This window comes from Pipistrellus hanaki (genome assembly GCF_964339955.1).
Source record: "Pipistrellus hanaki genome assembly, chromosome: 10".
In the NCBI taxonomy this organism is placed as follows: domain Eukaryota; kingdom Metazoa; phylum Chordata; class Mammalia; order Chiroptera; family Vespertilionidae; genus Pipistrellus; species Pipistrellus hanaki.
The window spans coordinates 32508117-32534815 of NC_140512.1; the positions used below are offsets into that span (position 1 = coordinate 32508117).

The 26699-nt window shown below is 36.5% G+C and overlaps 1 protein-coding gene across 2 annotated transcripts in view; it reads left to right on the forward strand.

Annotated features, from left to right (window-relative positions):
* GLCCI1 (glucocorticoid induced 1) overlaps window positions 1-26699 on the forward strand; it is an 80043-nt gene that overhangs the window by 19160 nt on the left and 34184 nt on the right. For both annotated transcript variants that reach the window (XM_084896678.1, XM_084896679.1), the window contains exons 2-3: window positions 12281-12432; window positions 24798-24884. In XM_084896678.1, the coding sequence (XP_084752804.1) occupies window positions 12281-12432; window positions 24798-24884 (239 nt within the window). The remainder of the gene's footprint in view (window positions 1-12280; window positions 12433-24797; window positions 24885-26699) is intronic.

Genomic DNA, 26699 nt, shown 5'->3' on the forward strand with positions numbered 1-26699 from the left:
GCATGAAATTTGTACATTGGAGGTGTGTGTGTGTGTGTGTGTGTGTGTGTGTGTGTGTTCCTTAGCCCAGTCTGCACCCTCTCCAATCTGGGACCATTTTGAGAGATGTCTGACTGCCTGTTTAGACCCTATCCCTCTCACAATCCAGGACTGCTGGCTCCTAACTGCTCACCTGCCTGCCTGCCTGATTGCCCCTAATCACTTCTGCCTCCCAGCCTGATCACTCCCTAACCACTCCCCTGTGAGCCTGATCTATGCCTAACTGCTCCCCTGCAGGCCTGGTCACCCCTAACTGCCCTCCCCTGTTGGCCTCATCCCCCCAACTGTCCTCCCCTGCAGGCCTGGGTCCCTCCAACTGTCCTCACCTGCTGGCCTGGTCCCCCGCAACTGCCCTCCCCTGAAGGCCTGGGTCTCCCCCCTCCTCCCCCCCCCCCCCCACACTGTCCTCCCTCTGCAGGTCTGGTCGTCCCCAACTGCCTTCCTCTGCTGGCCAAGTTACCCCTAACTACCCTCCCCTGCATGCCTGATCGCCCTAACCGTCCTCCCTTGTAGGCCTGATTCTTCCCAACTGCTGTCCCCTGCTGGCCTGATCACCCACATCTGCTGTCCCCTGCTGGCCATCTTGTTGTAGCCATTTTGTGTTCACATGGGGATGGCCATCTTATGTGTTGGAATGATGATCAACTTGCATATTATCTCTTTATTTTATAGGATTATGAGCTAATCTGTAGTTGTTATTTCCTAGGCAGAATGTTTATAGCTTTGACTTAGGTTTGGATCTTACCATTGTTTATAAATTGCATGTTGTTAAAATATATTTGGATTTATAATTCTACAAACTTCCAGGATAGATATCATTAGAACAGATGAGTACTTGTCAGACTGTGGTGTTTTCTGTCATATTAAGTCATTATTCTTTATTCAAATAGAAATAAAGATTATGATTTTTTTAAAGATTCTTATTCAGAATCAAGAACTGTAGTTGTCAATACAGATTTCTAAAGCTCTCGTTTTACAGAGTATAAATTGATTGTCCTTTTGGAGTAGTGTTATTTCCATAATAATAATAGTCATAATTCTATCTTGGCCTTGAAAATTATTTTAGGACTCTTTGTCTTTAGTGACGTGTCTGGTAGATGATGGGATGATGTGGAAAGAGCTTGGTTATTTTTGTCCCTTCAAAAAGAAGGCCCTTTTAGATTTGGCTCCTTGCAAGGTGAAGGCCTCGTCAAGGCTTCTTCCCATCTAGTCTTATCAACATGACTCTCCAGCCTCCCCACATTACCTATACTAATAAAAGGGTGATTTGCTAATTAGATCGAATAGACCAGATGTCTCCCGGACATCCTTTCAGACAAAGCCTTTGTGGTGGAGGCTGAGGCAGAGGCAGTTAGGGGCAATCAGGCCATCAGGCAGAGGCAGTTATGGGTGATCAGGCAGGCAGCCAGAGGTCCCAACTTTATCTCAACTATCTCTTTTCTTTGCTTTTATTACTCTTGTTCTGTTTAGTTTGGATTCAACTCCCAGTAATTTCTCCTCAGCATTGGACTCTGCATTGCTAGCAGCTTTTGTTTGTGAGATTTGAGACTAGCCATATTGTTAGTTCTGACTTGATTCAGGTGGGGTCCTCTTGTATTTACTTGAAAGTTGGATCCTGTTGAACCCCCTACCAATTTTGACTATCTCAGAATCCCCCTTTATATTTACCCATTACTGATCATGTTCTTTTTGTTCTTGGAACTATCAGACGCTTCTCACTAATTTTTGATGCTTTGTCCCTATTTGCTTATATTTGACATTTTTGCAGGGCAACTTTATGACATTGATGTGTTGTAGATATTGATCTGGAGTCTTTGATATTGCTGTCCTCATTGCTCTATCTTTATAGGGAAATTCAATGTCTTTTCTGTTACCATCTTTCTCACTTTCAGAATATTTTAACAAAACTTTTATGCAAGGAATTATCTCAAATGTTGAGTTATTATTGTTCTACTTAGTGGACAAATAATGCTGTGTATATTAGAAACTTGCCATGATATAAAAACTAAGAGACAGGTTAGTATTATAAACTGAAACTGCTACTGGGAACAAAATAGAGGGGTGTGTGTGTGTGTGTGTGTGTGTGCGTGTGCGCGCGCGCGCGTGAATTTCTCTTTGTGGACATGTATCAAATAAAAGCAGCTGAAATTTTTAGTAATACCCTCTACTAGAAGAATTTTTTTCTATATTTAACTTTCTTAATTCTCATTATAAAGTAAACTTTGAGAGGAAAATACCTTAATGTAATCACAATTCTGGGAAAATTATTCCCTACTTTAAAAAGCATGGACTTTTGTCCTGGCTGGGTGGTTCAGTTGGCTGGGTTGTCCTCCCATGCACCAAAGAGTTGTGGGTTCAATTCCTTGTCAGGAAACTTACCCACGTTGCAGGTTCAATTCCTAGTTGGGTGTGTATGGAAGGCAACTGATTAACATTTCTCTCTCACATCAATGTTTCTCTCTCTCTTTCTCTCTCTCTCTATCTCTATCTTTATCTCTATCTCTCTCTGCCTCTTGCTCTCTCTGTCTCTCTTTCCAATTAATGAAAACATTGCCTCTGGTGAAGATTAAAAAGAAATCAAGAACTATCAGCAATAAAATTATCATGCTGTGGTGAAGATACTGCCCATTCTGTTGCCTTTACTGTAGCCTTTTTTGTTTGTTTTCCTTTTTAAATTGGAATATAATAGTGAATCAATATAATCTTGGTAAAAATAACTTCCAGCCATGAAACAAAATTTTGTGAAATATTTTGTCTTCTGATTAAGGGATATTTGCTTTCCTTTCACTTATAATATTGCCTTCCATCTTTGATCCTCTTGTTTTGATTGTTTTATAGTTCTAATACTCTGTGATTATTTCTTTAGCATTGAACCTTTTATTCCTAATGTATTTTAGATGTTTGGAATCTCTATTAATGAATTAATTGGAAGTTCATTAAGCTTATGTATGGAAACTTCTACTAATTATAGCTTTGCCAGGATTCCTTAAAGTACCACCGTTTTGCAACCAGAAGAAATGAACTTTAAAATCTTTAGCTTCTCATCTGCCATATGTGTAAAATTTTTTTTGTAGATATATTTCAAATGTCAGAGCATCATTTTAATTTGTTGTGCTTGTCACCAGGCTTCATAGCCATTTTAGTGAAGTTAGCTTTACAACCTTCATCCAAAAATACTCTTGGGTTTTCTTTGAAAATAGGCTAAAGGCCTTCCTCCAAATGTCTTATTTCAACTTATATGTCATTTGACACAGATTTAATTGAGTGAGCTGTACCTAAAGAATCTTTCCTAAATGCATGCTTGACTACATTTTTTTAATTGTTTTTCTTAACAGACCTCAAGTTACTGGCTGTGTCAGGCCTCATTTGGTCAAAAGCATGTTTGTTTCTCTTGTCAGCTTCTTGATTGGTTCCTTTCCAGATTTCTGTAGGGCAGCCATATGGTCATTTCTGCATGTTTTCTAGATTGCTGCTGTGGCTGGATTCCAAGTCTGGTTGATTAGTGTTTCACAATCGACTCACACTGAGATGGCTTTAGTTTTTGCCCTTTATAGTTTTATTTTAGATAGCGTATTCCTATCTGGTGTCCTTCCTGTCCTATCTGAAGTTCATTTAATTTTGATGATTTTATTTTACGTGGCTTTTCATCTTCCTATATGTCAAGGAAGAAAGACCTATAAAGGCCATTGGTGAGTGCCTAGATTATGCTAATTTTGGAAAACTGAATCTAGTAATAATTCTCCTAGATAATCAATATTAATGTATATCAGACTGGCTAATGGGGTATATTAATCTCCTTTCTACTGGTTTTTCTTAGTTGTACAGTCCTTAAAATTTTTTTTAATTTATTTTAATAGTGATGTTAAAAACAAAAATTATCCATGACACTTACTAAAGAATGGTAAGGCAGACTTTCTTCAGGGGGACTATCGTGATAGGGACCATTACAATTGGGCTCAAACTGTGAATATAATATGAAAATTAGGAAATTATAACTAAGGAGTAGCGTGTATCTGGGGAAGTAGGGTTAGTGGATGGAAAATTACTAAGAGGAAAGAAACATTGGGATAAGGGAGGATTCTGTCTAGAGAGACTTAGAATTGTTTCTGAAGGCAGGCCAGGGGATGATGGAGGAAGAAGAACCTAATCAGAGATCGAGGGTGATCAGATCTTGAGGGTGGGGATTTTGGTCAAACTGACTTAGTAAGATTCTTGCCAAAATTGGACAATGTGGAGACAAACAGGAACACTCAAAAGTTGAAACTTGGTTGAGAAGAGTTCAGAGGAACCTAACCAAAGTTTGGTCAAGGTTAGACTCTTTGTCAGTGATACTGTAGTTTTCGAGAAAATAGCTGTCATTCCAGAAATACTGAGGCAAAGTCTTGATCCCTGCTAGATTAGGAACTGTATCATTTCAGAGTATTTTGAAGTTGAAAAGCAACTTAATGCCTTATGTTCAGTCTCTGCTCGAGGAATTTTTATTTTGATGATGAATGTTGAAATTATGTGAATGAGTTAATTTATGTGTCATGAATAACTCATTGATTTTTCTGTTAAAGATAAATTTTAACATAATATTTTCAGACGGGCTAAAATTTTTAAACCAAGTTAATTATTAAAATCAAAATTTTACTTTGCTCATATGTTTAATTTTACTTTGGCACTTTCAATTTATAAAGGAACCTACTTAATGTATTTTTTCATACATCATAATAGGGACCATATTTTTCAGGAAGAAAATTAATTATAGTTATATTTTATTTGGATGCAAAATGCCCTGTTTGGATGGGAGGATCTTTCTAAAAGCGGCTATATTGAACTTTGTCTTTGTTACCTCATTTTTCTAGTGTTCCTAACTAATCTACCTAGAGTGCTCTGTGTTTAGGTTTGAAGGTTCTAAGTGTCCTGGCTGGCCTTGGTTTTAGAATGGGAACTTTTGAAGAAGATAATAATAGATGTTGAATTTATTAGATCCTAGAAGTGTAGCCACTAGTTGCAGTGGGGTTTTCTTGGGTGTATAGTCAAACTTTCAGTGCCTCCAAATGGAGTAGGTTATTCTCAGAAAGAGATTTATTTTTGAGCACATAAAATTTTAGAGGCTCTAATTCCAATCTTCAGACATAAGTTCTCAAGCTTTTAGTAGTAGCATTAGAGTCACCTGAGATGCTTATTAAAAAATGTGTTTTCTTGGTCCCACTACCAGAGAGTTAACAAACATTTCACACTTTGAAAAACACTGCTTTTAGACTTCATTGATTCCCAAATCTGGTGATGCATTTGAATTAATATAGTTTGGTCTAAAAAATATGTTGCTACCTGGTTCCATCCTATAACTACTTAATTAGAACCTCTGGGAAGGTAGCTCATTAACTTGCCTTTTTAACAAGGTACCTGATGATCCTTATACAGAAAACCATATCTCAGAATCTCATTCTTGAGATTTATTGCTTAGAACTGTGGTAGGCAAACTGGGGCTCCTTGGCCCCTTGAGTGTGGCTCTTCCACAAAATACCATGGCCTGGGCAAGTCTATTTTGAAGAAGTCGCATTAGAAGAAGTTTTAAGTTAAAAAAAAAATTGGCTCTCAAATTTCAATCGTTGTACTGTTGATATTTGGCTCTGTTGACTAATGAGTTTGCTGACCACTGGCTTAGACTATGAGTTGCATGAGGGCCTTGTGCTTTTATGTTCTAGAATCTCCCAAGATCTAATTTCTCGATGAAATATTAAAAATCTGTTTCTATTACTTCTCATTCATGCCCAGTTGTTAACATTGTTAATGGCTAAAAAGTATTGCCATTTCTTGAACAACATTTTTTAACATTCTTCTAAATCAATACCAAGTAATTTAAGACATGCACACACGTATGCATTTATGTTTGCATTACGGATCAAATGACTGTTTTCATTTTGGAGATTAACAAAGTTAGGTTAAACATGATTTTGCTATGCTAACTATTAAAGAATCAAAAGATGATACACACTTTAGAAGCTTAAATTCAAAACAAAATATTACATATGTGTGTTCTGATACTCTTGGCTAACTGTTAATGTGATGTTTTTATATTCAATCTAGTTTTTTAATATGAGTTTTGTGTAGTAAAGTACTGGAAAATTTGGTATTAGTGCTTAGTTATCTTAAGCATTTTACTGAATTGCATGGCTTGTGGATTCTTTACAGTCATAATCAGTGATGGATTTTGAATAAAGTAAGAACCAGTTCATTCTTGGTTTTGGTGTTGTAATGGCTAAGTTTCATGCAGTTATAGTCATTAAATAATAGTTGAAGGAACAATAGCTCTTTTTTCAAAATGTTTAGGTAAATTATTATTTAAATGCTTTCTTTGAGTTTAGATATGCCTTGCTTATGTAATCAATGTTAATGGAAAGCTTTGGCTAATAATCATTAATTGAGACCTAACACAGACAACTGACCTTTTCTACTTACTTTTGCAAACTAAAGTAGCTATTTCATCTTTATGAACATAGGATGAAAAGATTGGAGTACAATAAAGTCCAAGAAAAGAATGTAAGCACTTGTTTTATTATATGTGTTGGTTTACACTCAGTATGGATATATCATAGCACTCACAAATAATGCATCCTCTTTACCAGTTGGTAAGTTTGGATTGCAAGGTGTGGTAGCTTGTTTTATACTACTTTGTAGCTAAAATCCTTAAAGTTTCTAACATTCAATAACACTTTTTTAATTGAATAAATTTTATTGAATTTTGTTAATTTTCCACTACAGATTAGCTTCTTACAGAGATCAGATTTCCAGCCTCACTAACTTAGTCATCTTCCACTAAAGTAAAATGGCTGTTGGGAACAAATTGATTTAACATTGTATTACATTGTTCTGGCAGTTAAGATATTAAGCACTTGTCTGTTTAGAACAAAAAGGCTTGGTTTGATATTCAGACTCAGACTTAATACAGCTTTAAAGCTCTTTTACTATTATTACTTTAAAGTTGAGTTTCCAATTGACTGTTAGAGAGCAAGAATTATTTTGAATAGTTCTCAGTACCCCAGAGGAGCCTCAGGCCTACCAACTGCTGCTGCCATGTGGCTTGCTATTCAGGGAAAGGAATAGGGAGGGAAAGCACAACCTGTAGATGAGTGTAACAAGGAAGCCTTTTTACATAGTGCTGCTCTGAACAGTCTCCTCCTGACAATGGTGATCATACTGGAAATAAATGAGATTTTTCAAACTGTCATTTCCTATTGCTGAATTTAGTTATTCTGTATTTTACTCTCCTTTAAGAGATGTTATCAACAGAACTGCTAAGTGGCATAACAAGACTACTATTCTTACTATCTGTTGTCTAATTTTGCCTTGTTTGCTTTCCTGTCCTTCATTGATGTACATGTTCCATACATACTGCTGTATATTATAGTTTAATTTTATACACACACACACATACACACACTCACACACTGAATTCATGCATGAGTGGGATCCAGCCGGCCTGGCCCTAATCAGGGCAGATGGGGGCTGAGCCTATTGGGAGGAGAAGACACTGGTAGGTTGGCCGGCTAGCCTGCCCCAATCAGGGCCTGATCAGGGCTGACCTGGCTGGGGGAGGGTCCGTGGGTAATTGGCTGATTAGGGTCTGGCAGTCAATCAGGAAACAGAGCTGCCTGGGGGGAGGGGCGGCAGGCCAATCAGGGTGGTGGGGGCTGATAAGGGGTGGGGCCAGCAGTTGGGGGGTGGCAGTGGCCTATGGGAGGGGCCATTGGTGGTTGGCCAGCCAGCCCAACCCCTATTCAGGGTGGTGAGGGCCCATAGGGGGCAGGGCCAGCTGGAGGGAGGGGTTGAAGGAGGTTGGCGGGCTAGCCCCAACCCCTGATGGCCTGGTTCACTGGCCACAGTGGCCATCATAGCCACCGGTTGTTCCTGCATTAACGGCCACTGGCTTTTTATCTATATAGATATATCTCCCCCAAAAAGAGAGTAAACTCCTTGAGAGGAGTTTAAAATTTATGTCGTAATTTTTCTTGGTACATGAAACAGCGCTTTGCATATAGTAGACATTCAGTGAGTTTTACTTAGTAGTAATGTTGAGTTTTGCCACTTATGAAGGTACTATTTTCCTGGTGCCTAGTTAGCTTAAGTAATGACAATAAGTATTTTATTGATTTTATTTCATACTTTTCATATATAATTAAATATTTACTTTAGCAATTTTGTTTATTCAAGCTCTTATAAATTAATTCAAAGATGGTTTGACGATACTAATATGGGTTTCTAGTTGATAAGGTGTTCTCTTATTTGATCTGTTTGAATTGAGGTCATTATGTAATAACTAGAGGCCTGGTGCATGAATTCATGCATGGATGGGGTCCCTCTGCCTGGCAGGAGCCTATTGGGGCCTGCCAGGAGCCTTTTGGGGCCCGCCAGCCAAGGGGAGTAACCGAGGGAGGTTGGCTGTAGGAGCACACTTACCACCAGGGGGCAGCTCCTGCATTGAGCGTCTGCCCCCTGGTGGTCAGTGCGCATCATAGCCACCAGCCAGTTTCTAGTCTTTTGGTCATAATGGTCACTTAGGCTTTTATATAGAGAGAAGATTAGTGGAGAAATACTGTGATCATGTAATTCAAAACTATTGGGTCGGCAGCTAAGTAATTGCGGGTTTCACACATATATGGCTTCAGTTGAATTTTTAGGTTTGCAGACGTAGTACAAATGTAAAACACATTTTGTTATTTGATAGTTGGCTATTCAGCTGTTAATCAGCAAAAAAAGTTTTTTGATCTGTTTTGTAGTTTTCGTTTGGCGTTCGTTGAAAAATGGAAAATCAAAAGGAACATTTTCGTCATATTTTGCTTTTTTATTTCTGCAAAGGGAAAAACGCATCGCAAGCTCATAAAAAGTTATGTGCTGTTTATGGTGACGAAGCCTTAAAAGAACGGCAGTGTCAAAATTGGTTTGCCAAATTTCGTTCTGGTGATTTTTCACTCAAAGATGAAAAACGCTCTGGTCGTCCAGTTGAAGTTGATGACGCCCTAATCAAAGCAATAATCAATTCGGACTGTCACAGTACAACACGTGAGATTGCAGAGAGCTTCATGTATCACATACATGCATTGAAAATCACTTAAAACAACTTGGCTATGTTCAAAAACTCGATACATGGGTTCCTCACGAACTGAAAGAATCACAGTTAAAGCAACGCATTAGCAGCTGCGATTTGCTAAAGAAACGTAATGAAAATGATCCATTTTTAAAACGACTGATAACTGGCGATGAAAAATGGGTTGTTTACAACAATATCAAGCGGAAAAGATCGTGGAGCAGGCCAGGTGAACCAACTCAAACAACATCAAAAGCTGATATTCATCAAAAGAAGGTTTTGTTATCAGTTTGGTGGGATTACAAAGGAATTGTCTACTTTGAACTCTTACCACCCAACCGAACGATCAATTCTGATGTCTACATTGAACAACTAACGAAATTAAACAATGCAGTTGAAGAAAAGTGGCCCGAATTGACAAATCGAAAAGGTGTTGTATTCCATCATGACAATGCAAGGCCACACACATCTTTGGTCACTCGGCAAAAATTAATGGAGCTTGGTTGGGATGTTTTGCCACATCCACCATATAGTCCTGACCTTGAACCATCTGATTACTTTTTGTTTCGATCTTTACAAAACTCCTTGAATGGTAAAAATTTCAATAATGATGATGATGTCAAATCGTACCTGATTTAGTTTTTTGCTAATAAAAACCAGAAGTTTTTTGAACGTGTGATTATGATGCTGCCTGAAAGATGGCAAAAGGTCATTGATCAAAATGGGCAATACATTACAGAATAAAGTTATTTAGTTCCATGAAAAAATTGTCTTTGATTTTCTTTTAAAAATCCGCAATTACTTAGTTGCCGACCCAATAAATATATATTTTGATCACAACTTTATGAATTAAAAACTTTGTGTTGAGCATATAAATAATGCAAAATCAGTTGATTTTCCTTATTGCACTATATTATAACACCTGAATTGGAAGGTGATAACACTACAAATTAAATAAATAAAAATTTGGAAGCATCAAGGCTTAGATGGTGAGGCGTTAAAAACTAATTGCTGTGATAGTTTGGGTAATAGGAACAAATCATCTTGTTGCCATAGAATTTAAAAGGAGAGAATAGGTGTACCAGGCAAGTTATAATAAAAAAGAAAGCGAAAGGGGGTCATAATGTTTAGTTTGACAGAGTTTAAAAGTAAAATGTAAATGTAACATTAAAATGATGAAGTTAAGTCATTAATGATGAAGTCATAAATTAATATGAAGCAAATTATACAGAATTAAAATGTAAATGATAAAAATTGCAAAGAATAAAGGAAATTGTTAGATCTCAATAGTACTTTAGAAATTCAGAGTACTTTTCTAAATCTGTGACAGATCAAGCTGATAATTATATTATTCCCATATTCTGTATTTTTTGTTTTAGTTGATGTACAAGACAAAGAACTATATGTTCTGAAAACAGAAAGTATATTTTCTCCATGACTCATGAAATGTTTATGAAAATTTACCATGTTTTTGGGTCACAAAGAAAATTTGCAGGTAATTCCAAAGAGTAGAAATAGGTCATCTTAGTTTCTCTGCCTATCTTATCTAATAATAGACAAACATGCAAATTGACCGTACCTCTGGTACACCCACAGCCAATCAGAGTGAGTATTCAAATTAACCTAATGAAGATATGCAGGCATGGAGAGGCCAGGAGGAGCGGGACACCTGCTATGAGGGGGAGGGAGGGTGATGGAGGGAGCTACAGGAGAAGTGCTCCAGACAGAAGCAAGGACTTGCTGGCTCCTGGGTGGCTGGGAGTGAAGCCAGGGGAAGGAAGACCTATTCTTGCATGAGAATCATGCAATAGGCCTCTCGCGGTGAAATAAAATTTGAGCTAAATAATAAAGATAGGGAGGAAATTTGGTAATTTTCAAATCTTTTCTACCACCATTGAGTCAAAGAAGAAATCAAAATTGCAATTGTAGGATATATAAAAGTATGATAACATCAGAGTATACTGCATTTTCTTTAGAATTATGGTTTTAGGAAGATAAAGGACAGCATTAGATAACAATACTTCTTGACCTTCTGAAATGTGCAAGACATTTTGTTTGATGTGAGATATAACTCAGAATAAGACTGTGAGCATTAGAGTTTCTGAACCACTGGATTTTGTTATAGAATGCACGTTAGAGTAAATCATTTGGGAAGTATATATGAAAAACCCTCTCTAGTTTAGTGTATGATCATTTTAATTTTCAACAGAAATACCTGTGGTACCCATATGGAGAGGAGAAGTAGATTGTTATAGTGTTTGGACTGAATTGTGTATAAAGTCTGGAGAGCTTAATTCCTTTTTACCTCTGTCACCTGTTAGCAGTTCTGTTTCATTGGATACTTCAGTTTTATTCCTCTGGGCTTCATCCATAAATGAGGAAGTTGAATTATAGTTTCATTATACATGCTATTTTTATGTAGTTGTAAAAAATTCATTAAGTAAGTATCGAGCATCAACTCCTTTTCAGTTTGTAAGGATTAAACTTATGCTCTGGTGGGGGAAAGAGTTCAACTTCGAGTTCCATGCAAGCAGAGTAGGGTGCATATATCTTAAGTAAGAGTTTGCCAAGTGAACAGAGTAGGGGAGAGTTTTAGGCTGAGCAAGTAATAGAGGCAGAGAAGGAAGTGTTTCACATTTGGGAAACTGCAGTTAGTTTGTGTGGCACTTAGAATGGGTGTATGGAGGAGTAGCAAGACATTAAACACTGAGGCACATGGGAGCCATATTGTGAAAAATACATGCGTTAAGTTAAAGAATAAGTAACTATGTAAATGTTTTTTAGCATTGGAAGGAGTTGGCACTGTAACAGTTAGTTGAAATGGATGCAGACACAGCAGTTAGGAAAGTGGAAGTTCAGGTGAGCCAGTACGGAGTCATAAAGTCAGGGCAGTACAGATGATGTGTAGATGGTAGGAGAGGTCTTTAAAATGCCTGGCTTCATAAAGTCTGTGACAGTCCTGCAAGTGTATGCAAGATACAGTATGTGAATGCATTTTTCTTTGGAGAGGGTCTATAAGTTTCATCAGATCATATAAGGGGGCTATTAGGATAAACATACATTGTAGAGAAAATTTATAGGATGACATTCCACAGACTATGAAATTTAAATAATTTTAAATTTTACTTTTTTAGTGACTAACCTAATTTCTTTTTTCGCTTTTTATAGTGGACAGACCAAAATCTCAGCAAGTTCGAACCTCTAGTACAATAAGGCGAACCTCTTCTTTGGATACGATAACAGGACCTTATCTCACAGGACAGTGGCCACGGGATCCTCATGTTCATTATCCTTCATGTATGAAAGATAAAGCTACTCAGGTAAAATAAGCAAAGCCAAACCAGTTTTACTACCCTGCAGTTATTCTGTTTTGATCCCAGTAAAGAAAATGTAATTTAATAAAGCATTCCAAAATTTGAAATAATAGTACATTCAACTAAATAAGAAAGCCATTTCTTTTAATAAACTTTAGATTAATTGTTTCTTATCATCTGGGTTTTTAAAGTTTTAAAATTCTGTAATATTTTAAATATATGACAATTTTTTAGACTTACAGTTTTAAGAATTGCTTTCCAAGAGAAATTAATATAATGACTAGTAACTATATTATAAAATATAATTTTTGAAATTACTTATTTCAGTATTGGAAATAATTTATAAAGTATTAACACATGGCTAAGGAAATTCATGTTAAAGGTATTTTGGGTGTTTTTTTTTTCTGATTAAAGAATGACGCATTTAAATGTGAGAGAATTCAAAGGAATGAGAACATTTTCGGCTTTGTAGGTTAGGAAAATAGAAGGATTAGAGTTTCATGTCTGAAGAATGAGGGAAGAGAAAAAGGAGCAGGGGGGAATTTTGGACATGATCTATGAGGATCTTCTCAATTTTTCTAATTTTCCCAGACAAGCTTGAAACCATGAAATTAGCTTCTTTATCATCCATCCTATCAATTCTGCCTTTGTAATATTTCATGCCACCCCAGTCTTTTGCTTTTCATTCTTAGTTTTGTGAGCAAAAGGATCAGTTTGATATGGTTGGCAGTGGGATTCTCAAGTGGAAATCACTAGCAAAATTTAGTGATGTGGGCCTGGATACTTAGAGATGGACACACATAATTCAAAACCATATTTCTGAGGAGTTGGGTTCACAAGTGTCATGATGTGTAGGTATAGAGTGTAAAGAAATTGGCTCAAAGGACTGAGGACTTAGTTTTTGGAAATGCACATGAGGGAAAGAGAGAAAACTAATGTATTCACCTGGAAGTAATAAGAGAAGGGAATTAATAACATTTACTGACTAAGTACCATGTGCTATGTGTTTTATGTCCTGTGTTTCATTTAATTCTCACAATAACATTGTAAGACTACACAGGTGGAGAGGCAGAAACTCAGAAGTTAAGTGACTTATTATCATAAAGCTAGAAAGTGTTGGAACCAGGTTTTTAAGACAGGTTAATTTGTCAACCAATCTGAGCTCCAGTCTTATGCTGCTAGTAGGATAAAGGGAATAATGTGCATGTGTGTGCGTATCACCTACTAGAATAACTGGCACTGTACTTAAAAATAGTGGGTATTGCCCTAGCTTATTTGGCTCAGTGGATAGAGAGTTGGCCTTTGGACTGAGGGGTCCCAAGTTCAATTCCAGTCAAGGGCACATGCCCAGGTTGCGGGCTCGGGCTCGATCTGCAGTGAGGGGTGTGTAGAAGGTAACCATCAGTGATTTTTTGCTCTCATCATTGATGTTTGTATCTCTCTCTCCCTCTGCCTTCCTCTCTGAAATCAATAAAAATGTATATATTTAGAAATAGTGGGTATTGTTTTTAGATTTTAAGAAAACCTTACCTTTTATTGAATATGCTTTGTGCTCACACTATTCAGGAACATTTTCATAAAATGAATAACATAATTTATTCATATTTCTTCTATGAGAAGAGGAACCAGAGAAACAGCAAAAGCTAAGAGAACAGAAATAGTCTAGCCTTATATGCCAAAGGGAATGCTGTTTTAAGAAAGGAAAGTTTTTAACAGTATCAGGTGCTAAAGAGAGGTCCTGGAGAATAAGGACTGGATTTAGGGGTTAAGGGCATATTGTTTTGGAGTGTGTAATATTGATGAGAGGGTAGAGGAGGAAACTCAGATATTTAGCAATTAAGAAGACAGTTATATGGAGATAACGTAAAAGGGTGCTGGACAGGTTTAAACCTGGCTGTTTCTTTGTGTGATGGGGTTAATGTAATCAAACTCACCATGATGTCATATGACTAAATACGACGTTTAAAAGTAAATGTGGCAATACACATGTGAGGTGATTAGTGGCAGATGTAGACAGGCGAAGTTATAATATTTGCAGGGTCTGTAGCAAAGATAAATGAAGACCCACATACCAGAAATGTTTAACTTAAACTAACAAACTGTTACATAAAATATATTTATCCTTCTTAATTGACAAATAGAATTTCATATGAATCTTGGTGTTCAGGTTTGACCTAAGATATCCTAGGTTCCTCTGAGTTACATGCCAGAATGTATCTATATGGGCCAAGCCCACTTCACCTTCTGAGCTTAAAACCCAAATCTCTTTTTACCCTGCACACCATTCTGTACCCTGAGGGGTGGTTTTACATGTGTCCTCCTCACATTCATTTTTATCTACCGTACACTCTCTCAGGAAGTGAGACCAGGGAATAGATTCTTGCAGACCTTGGAAACCAGGCTTGCTACTGTTTGGAAAAGGAATTCCTAGGTCTGGATTACCCAGAGCATAGTCTGTGGCAGAGGTATGGGTTCATGGTGAGCATATCTCCTTGGTCCCAAGGTCTCTTCACCCTGTGGGGAGGGGCATAGCTTGGAGAGGGCCAGTGCTGTTCCCCTAAAGCTTGAGGTCCAGGTTAGGGGCTTTTCGTGCATGGTTCTGCATGTAGGTCATTTGAGAAATTGAAAGGAAGGCAAAATATAGGCCTCATTTTACAGGTGAGATACTGAAGCTTAGCGAAGTTAAGTAATTTGTACATGTTTATATGTCTAATAAATAGGGAGAGATTTGAACCCAGATTTGGTTGATTCACAAATCTTTTTTTTCTTCAGTTCCCCACTGCCTCTTGAAGTAACCACTGAAGTATACAGCATTTAACCTCATGCTTGCCTAACAAGCATACACAATGGTTTTGGCCCCAAGTTTATATTAATTTAATTGAAGAGATAAGGATAAACATGAGATGGTTTTTATTGTTATATTCATCCTCCTGGATTCACTCTTGAATTCTTGGGGAGGGAAGTAGTTTTTGTTTTTTTAGGGGGAATTAGTGGAGGGCAGGTGGTACAGTCAACTTACCTCAGACCTTATTAAACATCTGGGCTCACTGATATTTTCTTCCTGTCATATTTCAGTATTTCAGCTACCTTAATTATTGAGGATTATAAATAAAATTATTTATGTTTAATATATTTACACTTCTGGTCTTTAAAAACGAAGTAGCATAGTGTCTTTAAAAAGACTGTGGACTTTGGAGACAGATCCTGTGTACAAACCAAGGCCCAATATTAGGGAACTTTCTGGGATGGTGGAAAGTTGATGATGTATCTTTTTTTTTTTTTTTTTTTAATTTATTGATTTTGTACAGAGAGGAAGGGAGAGAGATAGAGAGTTAGAAACATCGATGCGAGAGAGTCATCGATCAGCTGCCTCTTGCACACCCCCTACTGGGGATATGCCCGCAACCAAGGTACATGCCCTTGACCGGAATCGAACCCAGGACCCTTCAGTCCCCAAGCCGATGCTCTATCCATTGAGCCAAACCGGTTTCGGCGGAAATGTATATCTTGATAGTCGTTGCTTACATGGGTGAATGTACTTATTAAACTTTAGATCTAAGTATATACTTGTGCATTTTATTATATATATTAACTTTAAAAATATAGAACATTGCCTTGGCCGGCTTGGCTCAGTGGATAGAGCATCAGCCTGAGGACTGAAGGGTCCCAAGTTAGATTCCGGCCAAGGGTACATGCCTGGATTGCAGGCTCGACCCCCAATAGGGAACATGCAAGGAGGCAGCTGATCAGTGATTCTTATAATTGATGTTTCTTTCTCTCCTTCTTCCTTCCTCTCTGAAATCAATAAAGAAAAGTATTTTAAAATAAATAAATAAAAATATAGAACATAAATATTGAACTCTCCTAAGATGTTTAGGGATGAAGTAAATTGCTGTCTGCAATTAACTTTGAAATGAATAAAAAGTAAGTTCAGTTGATGGATAGATAGATAATAAAGGAAATATAGCAAGGATTTGACTACAGAATATAAGGTGTTGGCTTTTTGAGTACTCGCTGAGCAGTTTTTTCAGCTGGTGTGTGTGTTTGACTTCTTAAAATAAAATGGTGGGGAAAAAAGTCATGGTCCACTGAATCAATCACACAATAGAATATTGTTCATTTATAAAAAGAATAAAATCCTGTTATTTGTGACAACATGGGTGGACCTTGAAGGCATGATGCTAATTGAAATACTTCAGACAAATACCATATGATCTTACTTATATATTTAATCTAAAACAAAACAAAACAAAAAACACTAAGCTCATACACACAGAAAACAGATTGGTGATTGCCAGAGGTTAGGTGAAATGGATGAAAGATGTCAAAGGATGCAAACTTTCAGTAATAACATAATTAGTCTAAGGGATGTATAATGTATGGCAACAATAGTTAACAACACTATGCCGCATATTTGAAAGTTACTAAGGATAATTACTAAGTTTTTTCTCAAGAAAAAATTTTTGTTGCTATGTATGGTAATGGATGTTAACCGGAATTATTGTGATGATCAGTTCATCTATAGTAATACAAATGTAATATGCTAATTAGACAGCTGAATAGTGAAACGACCATCCAGATGACCTTTCGGACAAAGCCAGGGCGCTATGAGAGCTGAGGCAGACTCTGCAACTGCAAGGGCCGAGCCCCTTGCACTAATTTTGGGCATTGGACCTCTAGTAATATATAATATCAAATCCTTTTATTGTGCGCCTATAGTTGACATATGTATTTCAGTCATGCCTAAAAGAAAAAAAAGCCAGTGCACTCATTCTGACAAACACACATGCTTATTTTAGTAATCATTTTGCTTGATTTTCAAAATCAGGGGTGGTTTTTTATAGGCCAAATGTCATTTCACATGGAAATGAAGACCTTGTTTTGACTCATAACCTATAACATGGTGAATTCTTTGATAGATTATTTAATAATTAGTTATGATCACATTTATGGAACAAAAGCTATTGGCTTATGGAGTTCTTTTTTAATATGATATTTAAAAATCAGTGAAATAAAGTGTTAACACAATTATATTTGTTTCAGAAAAAAAAGGTCTGCGGTTTGTTCTTTTTTCTAATGTAATCCTTAGATTGATGATATACAATACTTGCTTCATAAAATGATTTTGCAAGATTTCCTTCCTCTGTGCTCTGGCCTGGTGTAAATATTACCTCAGTTGTCTATTACTTGGGTCTGAAAGAATTTTACTTATGAAGTTGACTAGACTTGTAAATTTGGGTAGTGTAGCTCTCTAGTAAATCTCAGTTTTTTCTATGGCTCTTGGTCTCTTTCCTTTTTTATTTATTTAGTTCAATTTTTAAATTTGTTTTGCCAGAATATAATCCATATCATCCATATTTCAAACATATTTGCATAGAGTTTCACAAAGTACTCTTGAATAATTTTATAAATTTTTCTATATCGGTAGTTTTTTCTCATTTTTAATATTGCACATTTATGGTTTGAGTGGTTTAATGTATTCATTTACATAGTGTTTAATTTTTTAAGGTGTTGGACTGATTTTTCTGTTATTTTTGTTTTCTAGTTCACTGTCCACTGACTTGGTTCTAACATTGCCCTTCTTCTGCCTTTTTGGGATTGTTCTTTTTCTAGATTCTGGATATGAATGCTCAGTTTTGGTATTTGTGATATTTTGGTATTTGTGTTAAGTAGTATATGTGTTTTATGCCTAGACTTACTCACTGAGCTCAGCATTGGCCAGTGTATGTTTCCATTATTTATATATTTAAAATATTATGCAATTTTTCATTTTTAATCTTGTTTAACATATATATGAGAGCTTTTTGTTTTCATTTTTTAATTTCCAAGTGGTTAAAGTTTCTTTCCTAGTAATTTAATTTTTACTTTATGGTATTATAATTAGAATATAAAATTATAGATCTCTGGAAACTTCTTTGAAATTTTTTGTGTGGCCTAATATATGATTCATTTTTTCTTAATGCTCAGTATTTGAAAATGAGGTACAGTCTTTTCTATTAGATATAGAATTCATTAATTCAATCTTATTAACTATATTATTCAGTTTCTATATAGCACCCTTTTTATTTTCTATTTTATTTTATTTTGTTTTTTTTAATATATTTTTATAGATTTCAGAGAGGAAAGGAGAGGGGGAGAGAGAAGTAGGAACATCAATAATGAGAGAGAATCATTGAAGGGCTGCCTCCTGCACACCCCCTACTGGGGATCGAGCCTGCAGCCCAGGGATGTGCCCTTGACCAAAATCAAACCTGGGACCCTTCAGTCTGCAGGCTGATGTATGATCCACTGAGCCAAACCAGCTAGGGATATAGCTCCCTTTTTAAATGTTTGTTCTGTCTTAAGCTGGCTGTTGTCAAGTTAAAATTTCTGTTGTCTGTTTTCAGTGATCATTGCCTGATATATCTTGATAATATTATAGATATTTAAAAAAGTATGTACATTATATCTTTCTATGATTGGCATTGTTTATTGTTATAGAATACTCCTTGTCTTGATGGTTTTTCCCTGAATATAACCTTTTCATGATATAAAAAATTTAGTTGCTTATATTCCTAATGTCCAAACAGCCATCTTAAACATTTTGATGTATATACTTTTATATTTTAATTATTTACATTAAAAATATTAAAAAGCATCTTAAAAACAATTCAGATGATACTATAGGTAGTTTTTAGTAACCTTTTTAACCTAATAAGCCATAGTATTTTCCCATCCATTAAATATTCCTAAACATGATAAGTCCCTTTTTTCCTGATTTTTTTTTTTGCTCATGCAACTGGAAAAAAAAAATTATGAATTTACTTTAGAATTTAGAATTTCCACCACTATTCATATTTTGAAATACCTCTTTCTAAAGTCTTTTCTTTTAGTATGTATTTGCTTACTGAAGTAGGATTATAGCCCTGGCTGGTTTGGCTCAGTGGATAGAGACTTGGCCTGCAACTAAAGGGTCCCAGGTTTGATTCTGGTCAAGGGCACATGCCCAAGTTGCGGCTCGATCCCAGTAGGGGGGATGCAGGGTGCAGCCATTCAATAATTCTCTCATCATTGATGTTTCTCTATCTCTCCCTCTCCCTTCTTCTCTGAAATAAATTAAAAAATATATTTTTTAAAAAGTGAGATTGTAGTCCACATGCTGTGTGTTGTTGTTTTTTGTATTATAAGAATGTGCCACAATTTTAATTTCCCCATTGATAGATATTTAATTTATTTTCAGTGCTGCTTTTGGTGTACATCTTAGGTTAATTCTTTACAATAGAAATAACTGTGAATATGTTTAAGGTTGTTGGCGCATTTATGATTATTTTTTCTCAAATTAACATTTTTTACAGAGTGAGGCAAATTATTTCTTTTTATCATTTCTAACACAAATGCAATATTTGATTTCTGTGTTATTTCCTGTTTTCAAAAAATTGCAATCCAGAAATTTATCACCAACACCCTCCCTCCCCTTCCCCTTGATATCTGGAAATAGAAATATAGCTACTGTATAAGTTCCCTGCTTAATAATCTAGAAAAATCACATATAATTACTACACAGACCTTCATTCAATTGTGTGGAACACACTAAGGGCTAAATAGACAAGGGTATTATACATTTTACTTATAAATACTCAGGTATGTTAGTCCTTCCTAGGGATTGCTGTTTAATGTCCTCATTAAAGAAAATCCTCTCCCTCTGGAAGGTGAGGGAAGGTGGGTGGATGGGAAGTAATCAATCAAAGACCTTGTATGCATAGATGCATAACCCACGGACACAGACAATAGGGTGCTGAAGGACTGTGGTGGCGGGGCGGGGCGGGGGGGGGGTGTGTGGAGGTCGGGCTGGCTGAAGGGGATCAATGGGGGAAAATATTTATTTTAAAAAAAGAAAAAATTAAATTGTCAACATACTATTTAAGGACTCGTGTATAACAAATTCATTGACAGGCAAAATGAGGAAATCTTTTAATAAACACTATGCTCTTAACTGGAAAATGTGAAATATACTGCATGTTAATAAAAAATTTTAAAAAAGAAAAATCTCTTCCTCTCAGTACAACTTTCTACGTGTCTCCAAACAATATTTGTTAGCTTATGTTAATTTCTAAAGATGTAATTAGATGCAAATTGATGTTAGACTTGTTAATGATATTAGCCTACAAGAAAAATAAGTGGTTACATATATGGTCAGCATGTCACCTTGAGTGCAGAATCTGTTTCTTATTCATCTTTATTTCCTTAGTCTTAGTGCTTTTCAGACCTTCGCTTGCCTCAGAATCATCTGGAGAGCTTGTTAAAATGCTTATTGCTGGACTTGATCTAAGAATCCCCAATTTAATAATTCTGGGACTGAACTTGAGAATTTGCATTCCTACCATGCTCCTAGATGAGGCCAATTATGCTCAGCCAGGGACCACTGGAAGAAACTAGTCTAAAGTAATGAGCACATAACTTGGTATAGAGATGGAGCATGTTAAACAGTTTGTTAAGTGCTGCTATCACTGAATTCCTCATGCTGTTTTCAGCTAAACTGTTCTATCTACATTCTATTTTCAAGTGAAGAGGCTGTTTATATTTATATTTAGTTATAGGACTATATTTACATTTACTAGAAAAACAAAAGGTAGTAATATTAGAATCATAATGTTTTTGTGCTGCTTTTTAAAGCATCATCAGGACAAACTTTTCAAAATTAGCTCTTAAATTAAAAGTTTTTAAAATGTTTATTAGTCAAACAATGTGTCCTATTTAATAAAAGAGTAATATGCAAATTGACCATCACTCCAACTCACAAGATGGCTGCCCCCATGTGGTCAAAGATGGCTTCCCCATGTGGACACAAGGTTGCCACCACAAGATGGCCAGCAGGGGAGGGCAGTGCAAGGAGGGGGCAGTTGTGGGCGATCAGGCCAGCATGGGAGGGAAGATGGGAGGGACAAGGCCTGTAAGGGAAGACAGTTGGGGGCAATCAAGCCTCCAGGGGAGGGCAGGTAGGGGTGACCAGGTCAGCAGAGGAGGGAAGTTGGGGGCAACCGGATATGCAGGGGAGGGCAGTTGGTGGGGACCCAGGCCTGCAGGGAAGAGCAATTGGGGTGACCAGGCCTGCAGGGGAGGGCAGATCGGGAAAAACAAGCTGGCAGGGGAGCACTTAGGCATCAATCAGGCTGGCAGGGGAGTGGTTAGGGGGTGATCAGGCTGGCAAGCAGAAGCTGTTAGGGGCAATCAGGAAGGCAGGCAGGCGAGCAGTTGAGAGCAAGCAGTCCTGGATTGTGAGAGGGATGTTCAACTGCCTATTTAGCCCGATCTCAGTAGGATTGGTCCTAAAGGGCAGTCGTACATCTCTTGAGGGGTCCCAGACTGAAGAGGGTGCAGGCACAGGCTGGGCTGAGGGATACACACCCCTGTGCATGAATTTCATGCACCGGACCTCTAGTTTATAAATAATGAACAGTTTATCATTATTTATTTTAAAACCTCTTTATAAATGAAAATTAGTCTATAATTATAATTAATCACTAGTTGAAATACCACTGATTCTCAAGTAATTCCACTAATTTCTTGCTAGGTTTATCAATATTTTGCTACTAAGGGACATATATTTAAGTATGGTAAAATAATTAAGTCAGTAATTATATTTCCACTACAGACTTTAAACTATAATAAATTTCAAGGTTAAGGATGACCTATACAAAAATATACTTAAGTTTTATATAAGATTTTTTTAAAGAGTTAAATAAAATTCAGAGAATTTTGTGAAGTCATTATTAATTTGTTTTTGTAAAGGTTTTTTTTTTTGTTGTTGTTGTTGTTTTGGAAGTGGCTTTAGGCTCTTACATATTGACAGTCAATATTGAAAAACAGTATTTTCTTGCTATGAGTTAGCTTGACCTGTTTTGAAATTGGTAACCCAGGGAAGCAAAGCTGCCTTTGCTAGTTTATAAATAAAGATAAAAATAACAAAAGTATCCAGGATTCATATCTGATATTTGAATACCAGATTCAGGTCTGGTATTCAAAATATATAAAGAATTCATTTATTATGGCCAAGTGGTATTCCGTTGTGGAAATGTACTGCAGCTCTTTTGTGTCCACTCATCTACTGATGGGCACTTGGGCTACTTTCAAATCTTGGGTATTATAAATAACGCTGCAATGAAGGAATTAGTGTTTCAGGTTTCTGTGCATGTGCTCCCAGATTGCAACAGCATGGATGGACCTGGAGAGTATTACACTAAGTGAAATAAGCCAGTCAGAGAAAAACAAGTACCATATGATTTCACTCCTAAGTGGAATGTAATTAACCAAGTAAACTAACAAAGTGGAGACAGACTCATCGGATAGAGAACAGCTGTCAGAGGTGAGGGTGGTGGGGGTTGGGTGAGAAGGGTAAAGAGACTGAGCAAAGAAAAAGAAAAAAAAATTCTCATGGACATAGACAATAGTATGGTGGCTGCCAAAGAGAAAGGAGGTGGGGAGAGGTAGAAGAGGGTAAAGAGGAGATCAGCGATGTTGGAAGGAGACTTGACTTGGGTGGTAAACACACAGTATAATATACAAATGATGTATTGTAGACCAGAAACTTACATAATTTTATTAACCAATGTCACCTTTATAAATTCAATAAAAATAAATTTAAAACATAAAAAGAATTCTTAAAACTCAACATAAGAAAACCTTTTAAAAAAAGGGGGGGAGGGGCAAAAACTTTAATCTTTAATAGATATGTCATCAAGGAAAATGGCAAATATGCACCTGAAAAGATGCTCCACATCAGATGTTGTCAGGGAAATATAAATTAAAACACTAATGAGATACCACTTCATACCTGAGGTAGCTTGACCTGTTTTGAAATACAAACACCTACAACACCAAATGCTGACCAGGATGAAGAAGAGCAGTAGCAACTCTGATTCATTGCTGGTGGAAATGCAAAATGGTGGGTAGCCACTTTGGAAGATAGTTTGGCTGTTTCTTAGAAAACTAAACATGCTCTTACCACACAATCCATCATTCATGCTCTTTGGATTTGGAAAATCTGCAAATGGATGTTTATAGTACCTTTATTCTTAATTGCTAAATCTTGGAGGCAACCAAGATGTCCTTCAATAGGTGGTTAGATGAATAAAGTGTGATACATTCAGACAACACTGATGGCTTTTTCATAAGAAGTTATATACTATGTAAAGTCATGGATGCAGCCCAAACCGGTTTGGCTCAGTGGTAGAGCGTCGGTCTGAGGACTGAAAGGTCCCAGATTCGATTCCGGTCAAGGACATGTACCTTGGTTGCGGGCACATCTCCGGAAGGGGGTGTGCAAGAGGCAGCTGGTCGATGTTTCTCTCTCATCGACGTTTCTAGCTCTCTATCTCTCTCCCTTCCTCTCTGTAAAAAATCAATAATATATATTTTTAAAAAAATAAAGTCATGGATGCAGCCTCAACATAAGTGATGATTTTTTTTTAGTGTGTAAGAAAAATAGTTTTAAAGCCATATATATTTACTGTGATAATCATTACTACTGTGTTTCCCCGAAAATAAGATATCCTCCGAAAATAAGACCTACTCACAGGTTAACTTCTGAGTGAAATATAAGGCATCCCCCCGAAAATAAGGCCCCTCCTAGGCTAAACATGAGACATTTGGTCCACTGATTCTGAAAGAAATGGAGTCACAAGAAATTCACCAGGAAATTCAGGAATTGGATTGTTATGATGATGTTCCAGAAGGTGATAACATGATTGTCATTGAATAAATGAGTAAATTCTTGATACTGTAGGATTTAGTTTGTCTGGTTTGTGTTGACAACTGCCGTACTACCGTACCGTATACAGGTAATAAATTTCCTTTATTTTTATTTAACAATAAATGTGTACCGTATTCTTCTTCATGGAAAAATAATACATCCCCTGAAAATAAAACCTAGCGCATCTTTGGGAACAAAAATTAATATAAGACATTGTCTTATTTTCGGGGAAACAGGGTATTTGTCTTTAAATTGTGGTTTTTACTCTCCCTAATTTACATTACACCAAGAGTCCTCTCATGTAGTAAGAATGATACTTTAATATTGTTAGTTTTTTAAAAAAATATAGCTGCTAAATGGTCTTACCATTTGGGACTTAATGTTTTGTATTACATTTGGATGTCTCATTAATGTTGATGCGAAAAACAAAATGTTTTGAGTAACTTAGAAACATCTTTAATTGATCATGTCTAACTCAGAATATGATAGAATGTTTTAAACGTTACCTAGGGTCATGAAAATTTTAGCATATAAGGGATTTTAGTAGTATAGCTTCTTAATTGGTTTTCATGAAAATTTTGAAATATGCTTGTGTTGCTGTGAGAATAAGGAATAAAGACAAGATTTCTTTGTTTTGTTCAAGACACCTAGCTGTTGGGCAGAAGAGGGAGCAGAAGAGAGATCACATCAGCGTTCTGCATCATGGGGGAGTGCTGATCAACTGAAAGAGGTAAGGTATTTCTAGTTATAATCTATAACCTATTTTTATCCTAGAAAATTACCTTATCAGTTTTTGAACATGATGGTACTTTTCTTTCAGAGTTTAAGAGTTGCCCTCCACGTTTTGGTGAACAAATCCAAGTTTACCTTATTTGTGCTCTTCATGTTCTTTATAAATGTTCTGCAAACTCTCAGCTTTTGCCTTTTCCAAAATGAATTCTTATTTTACTTACAATTGCTATATCTTCTTCATTTTGGTTGTCTTTTGTTCCCACTTCAGCTTTCTTGTTTTTGAGTTATAGCAATGAGAACTATAGATTATAGCTTTGTGCAATGGTAGGAAAGTCTTTTCTTCTAATAACTTTTTCATGATAGTTAGCTTATTGGTGTCCTTGGAGACCCAGTAGTACAGTGGAATTCATATCTTTTGTAGTTTTTATTCTCTTACTCATTATGAGTAACCCAATTTGTGATAATCTTTGTGTATATTTTGGGTTATTTTTTCCTGATCGTTTTATTTTGTTATCTATCTAAATTCTCTTATTTTCATAGAAACTGAGTTGAAGGGTAATCTATTTCTGCGGTTACCAACCTTTCGGACCTCACGGACCACCAGTGGTCGGCAGACCACCAGTTGGCAACCACTGATTTAGTCTATCTCCTATGTAAACACTCCTTTAAAAAAAATGGAAATCCAGTCTATTTTGATCATTCTTGGTGAGAGAAGCTCCTCACTTAGCTAGAGAACCAAACTATGATAGTTCAGTTGTTTCAGCTTAAGTTGTTAAATAGTTAATTTTGTATATTGAATTCAGAATTATATCCCTTAGTTTTGACTCTGCCCTCGGTATCATTGTGTAAGTCAACTTTAAATGTTATTTTTCTCTAGGATAAACATTGACATTTCTCTCAAATAATTTTTATAGATACCATAGTTTCCATAATTTTAGTATCATTTTAATATACTATAGCTATCAGTATCTTGCATATACTATGATATGTAGACTGAATAGTTTCTCTATAATATTAATGTAGAGAAATTCTCAACTTTTGTCTGCCCTACACATAAATGTATGTACACAAAATCAGTTTTTTCCAGCAGCAAGGAAAAAAGAAACGAAGGGAGGGTGGGAAAGAGGGAGGGAGGGAAAAAACTGGTTTAATATATCTAAAGTACCTACATATTTGTACATAAAATACAAATACCCCAAAAAAATTAAATTTTCAGTTTTATCTCAGAAGTCAATACAATCTCAAAGCAATAGCCAAGATTTGGTATGGTTGAACTTTGGATTGCAACAACATAGGATATGCATGATTGAAAAAGGAATGGCTAGCATTTATTACTGAGTGGGAGATTTGATTGCTCTCCCCACACAGCAACATAACACTGGCTAAAACAAATAATTCAGTGTTCTGGAAATCGGACAAACAAATTGAGAAGTTTTGTTCATGAAAAGTACTAAACTCAAGGCAAGAATAACACAAGTTTGTGATGTTCTTATCTGGTGCCACTCCTTTCCCCCTCCTTACTCATCCCCTGCTTTGTTGGTGTGATATTTCAACCAGGATGGAGCAGGCCTTGAAAACCAGAAGCTTTGCTGCCCTACTGCTGGTAGAGTACTTGATAGAGAGTATTGAAGATTGAAATAGTCATCTTAGTTGCAAATGAACAGGGAGAAATAATGGCTCTGTGAGTCTGAGGTTGAAGTCTTGTTTATGGCAAGCAAGATTTTATCAAGTTGTAAGAGGCAAGACAGCCACAGGGGCTTGATAAGTTCGCCACATCTATCCCAGCTTGACTGGATATGCACAGCAGAAAATG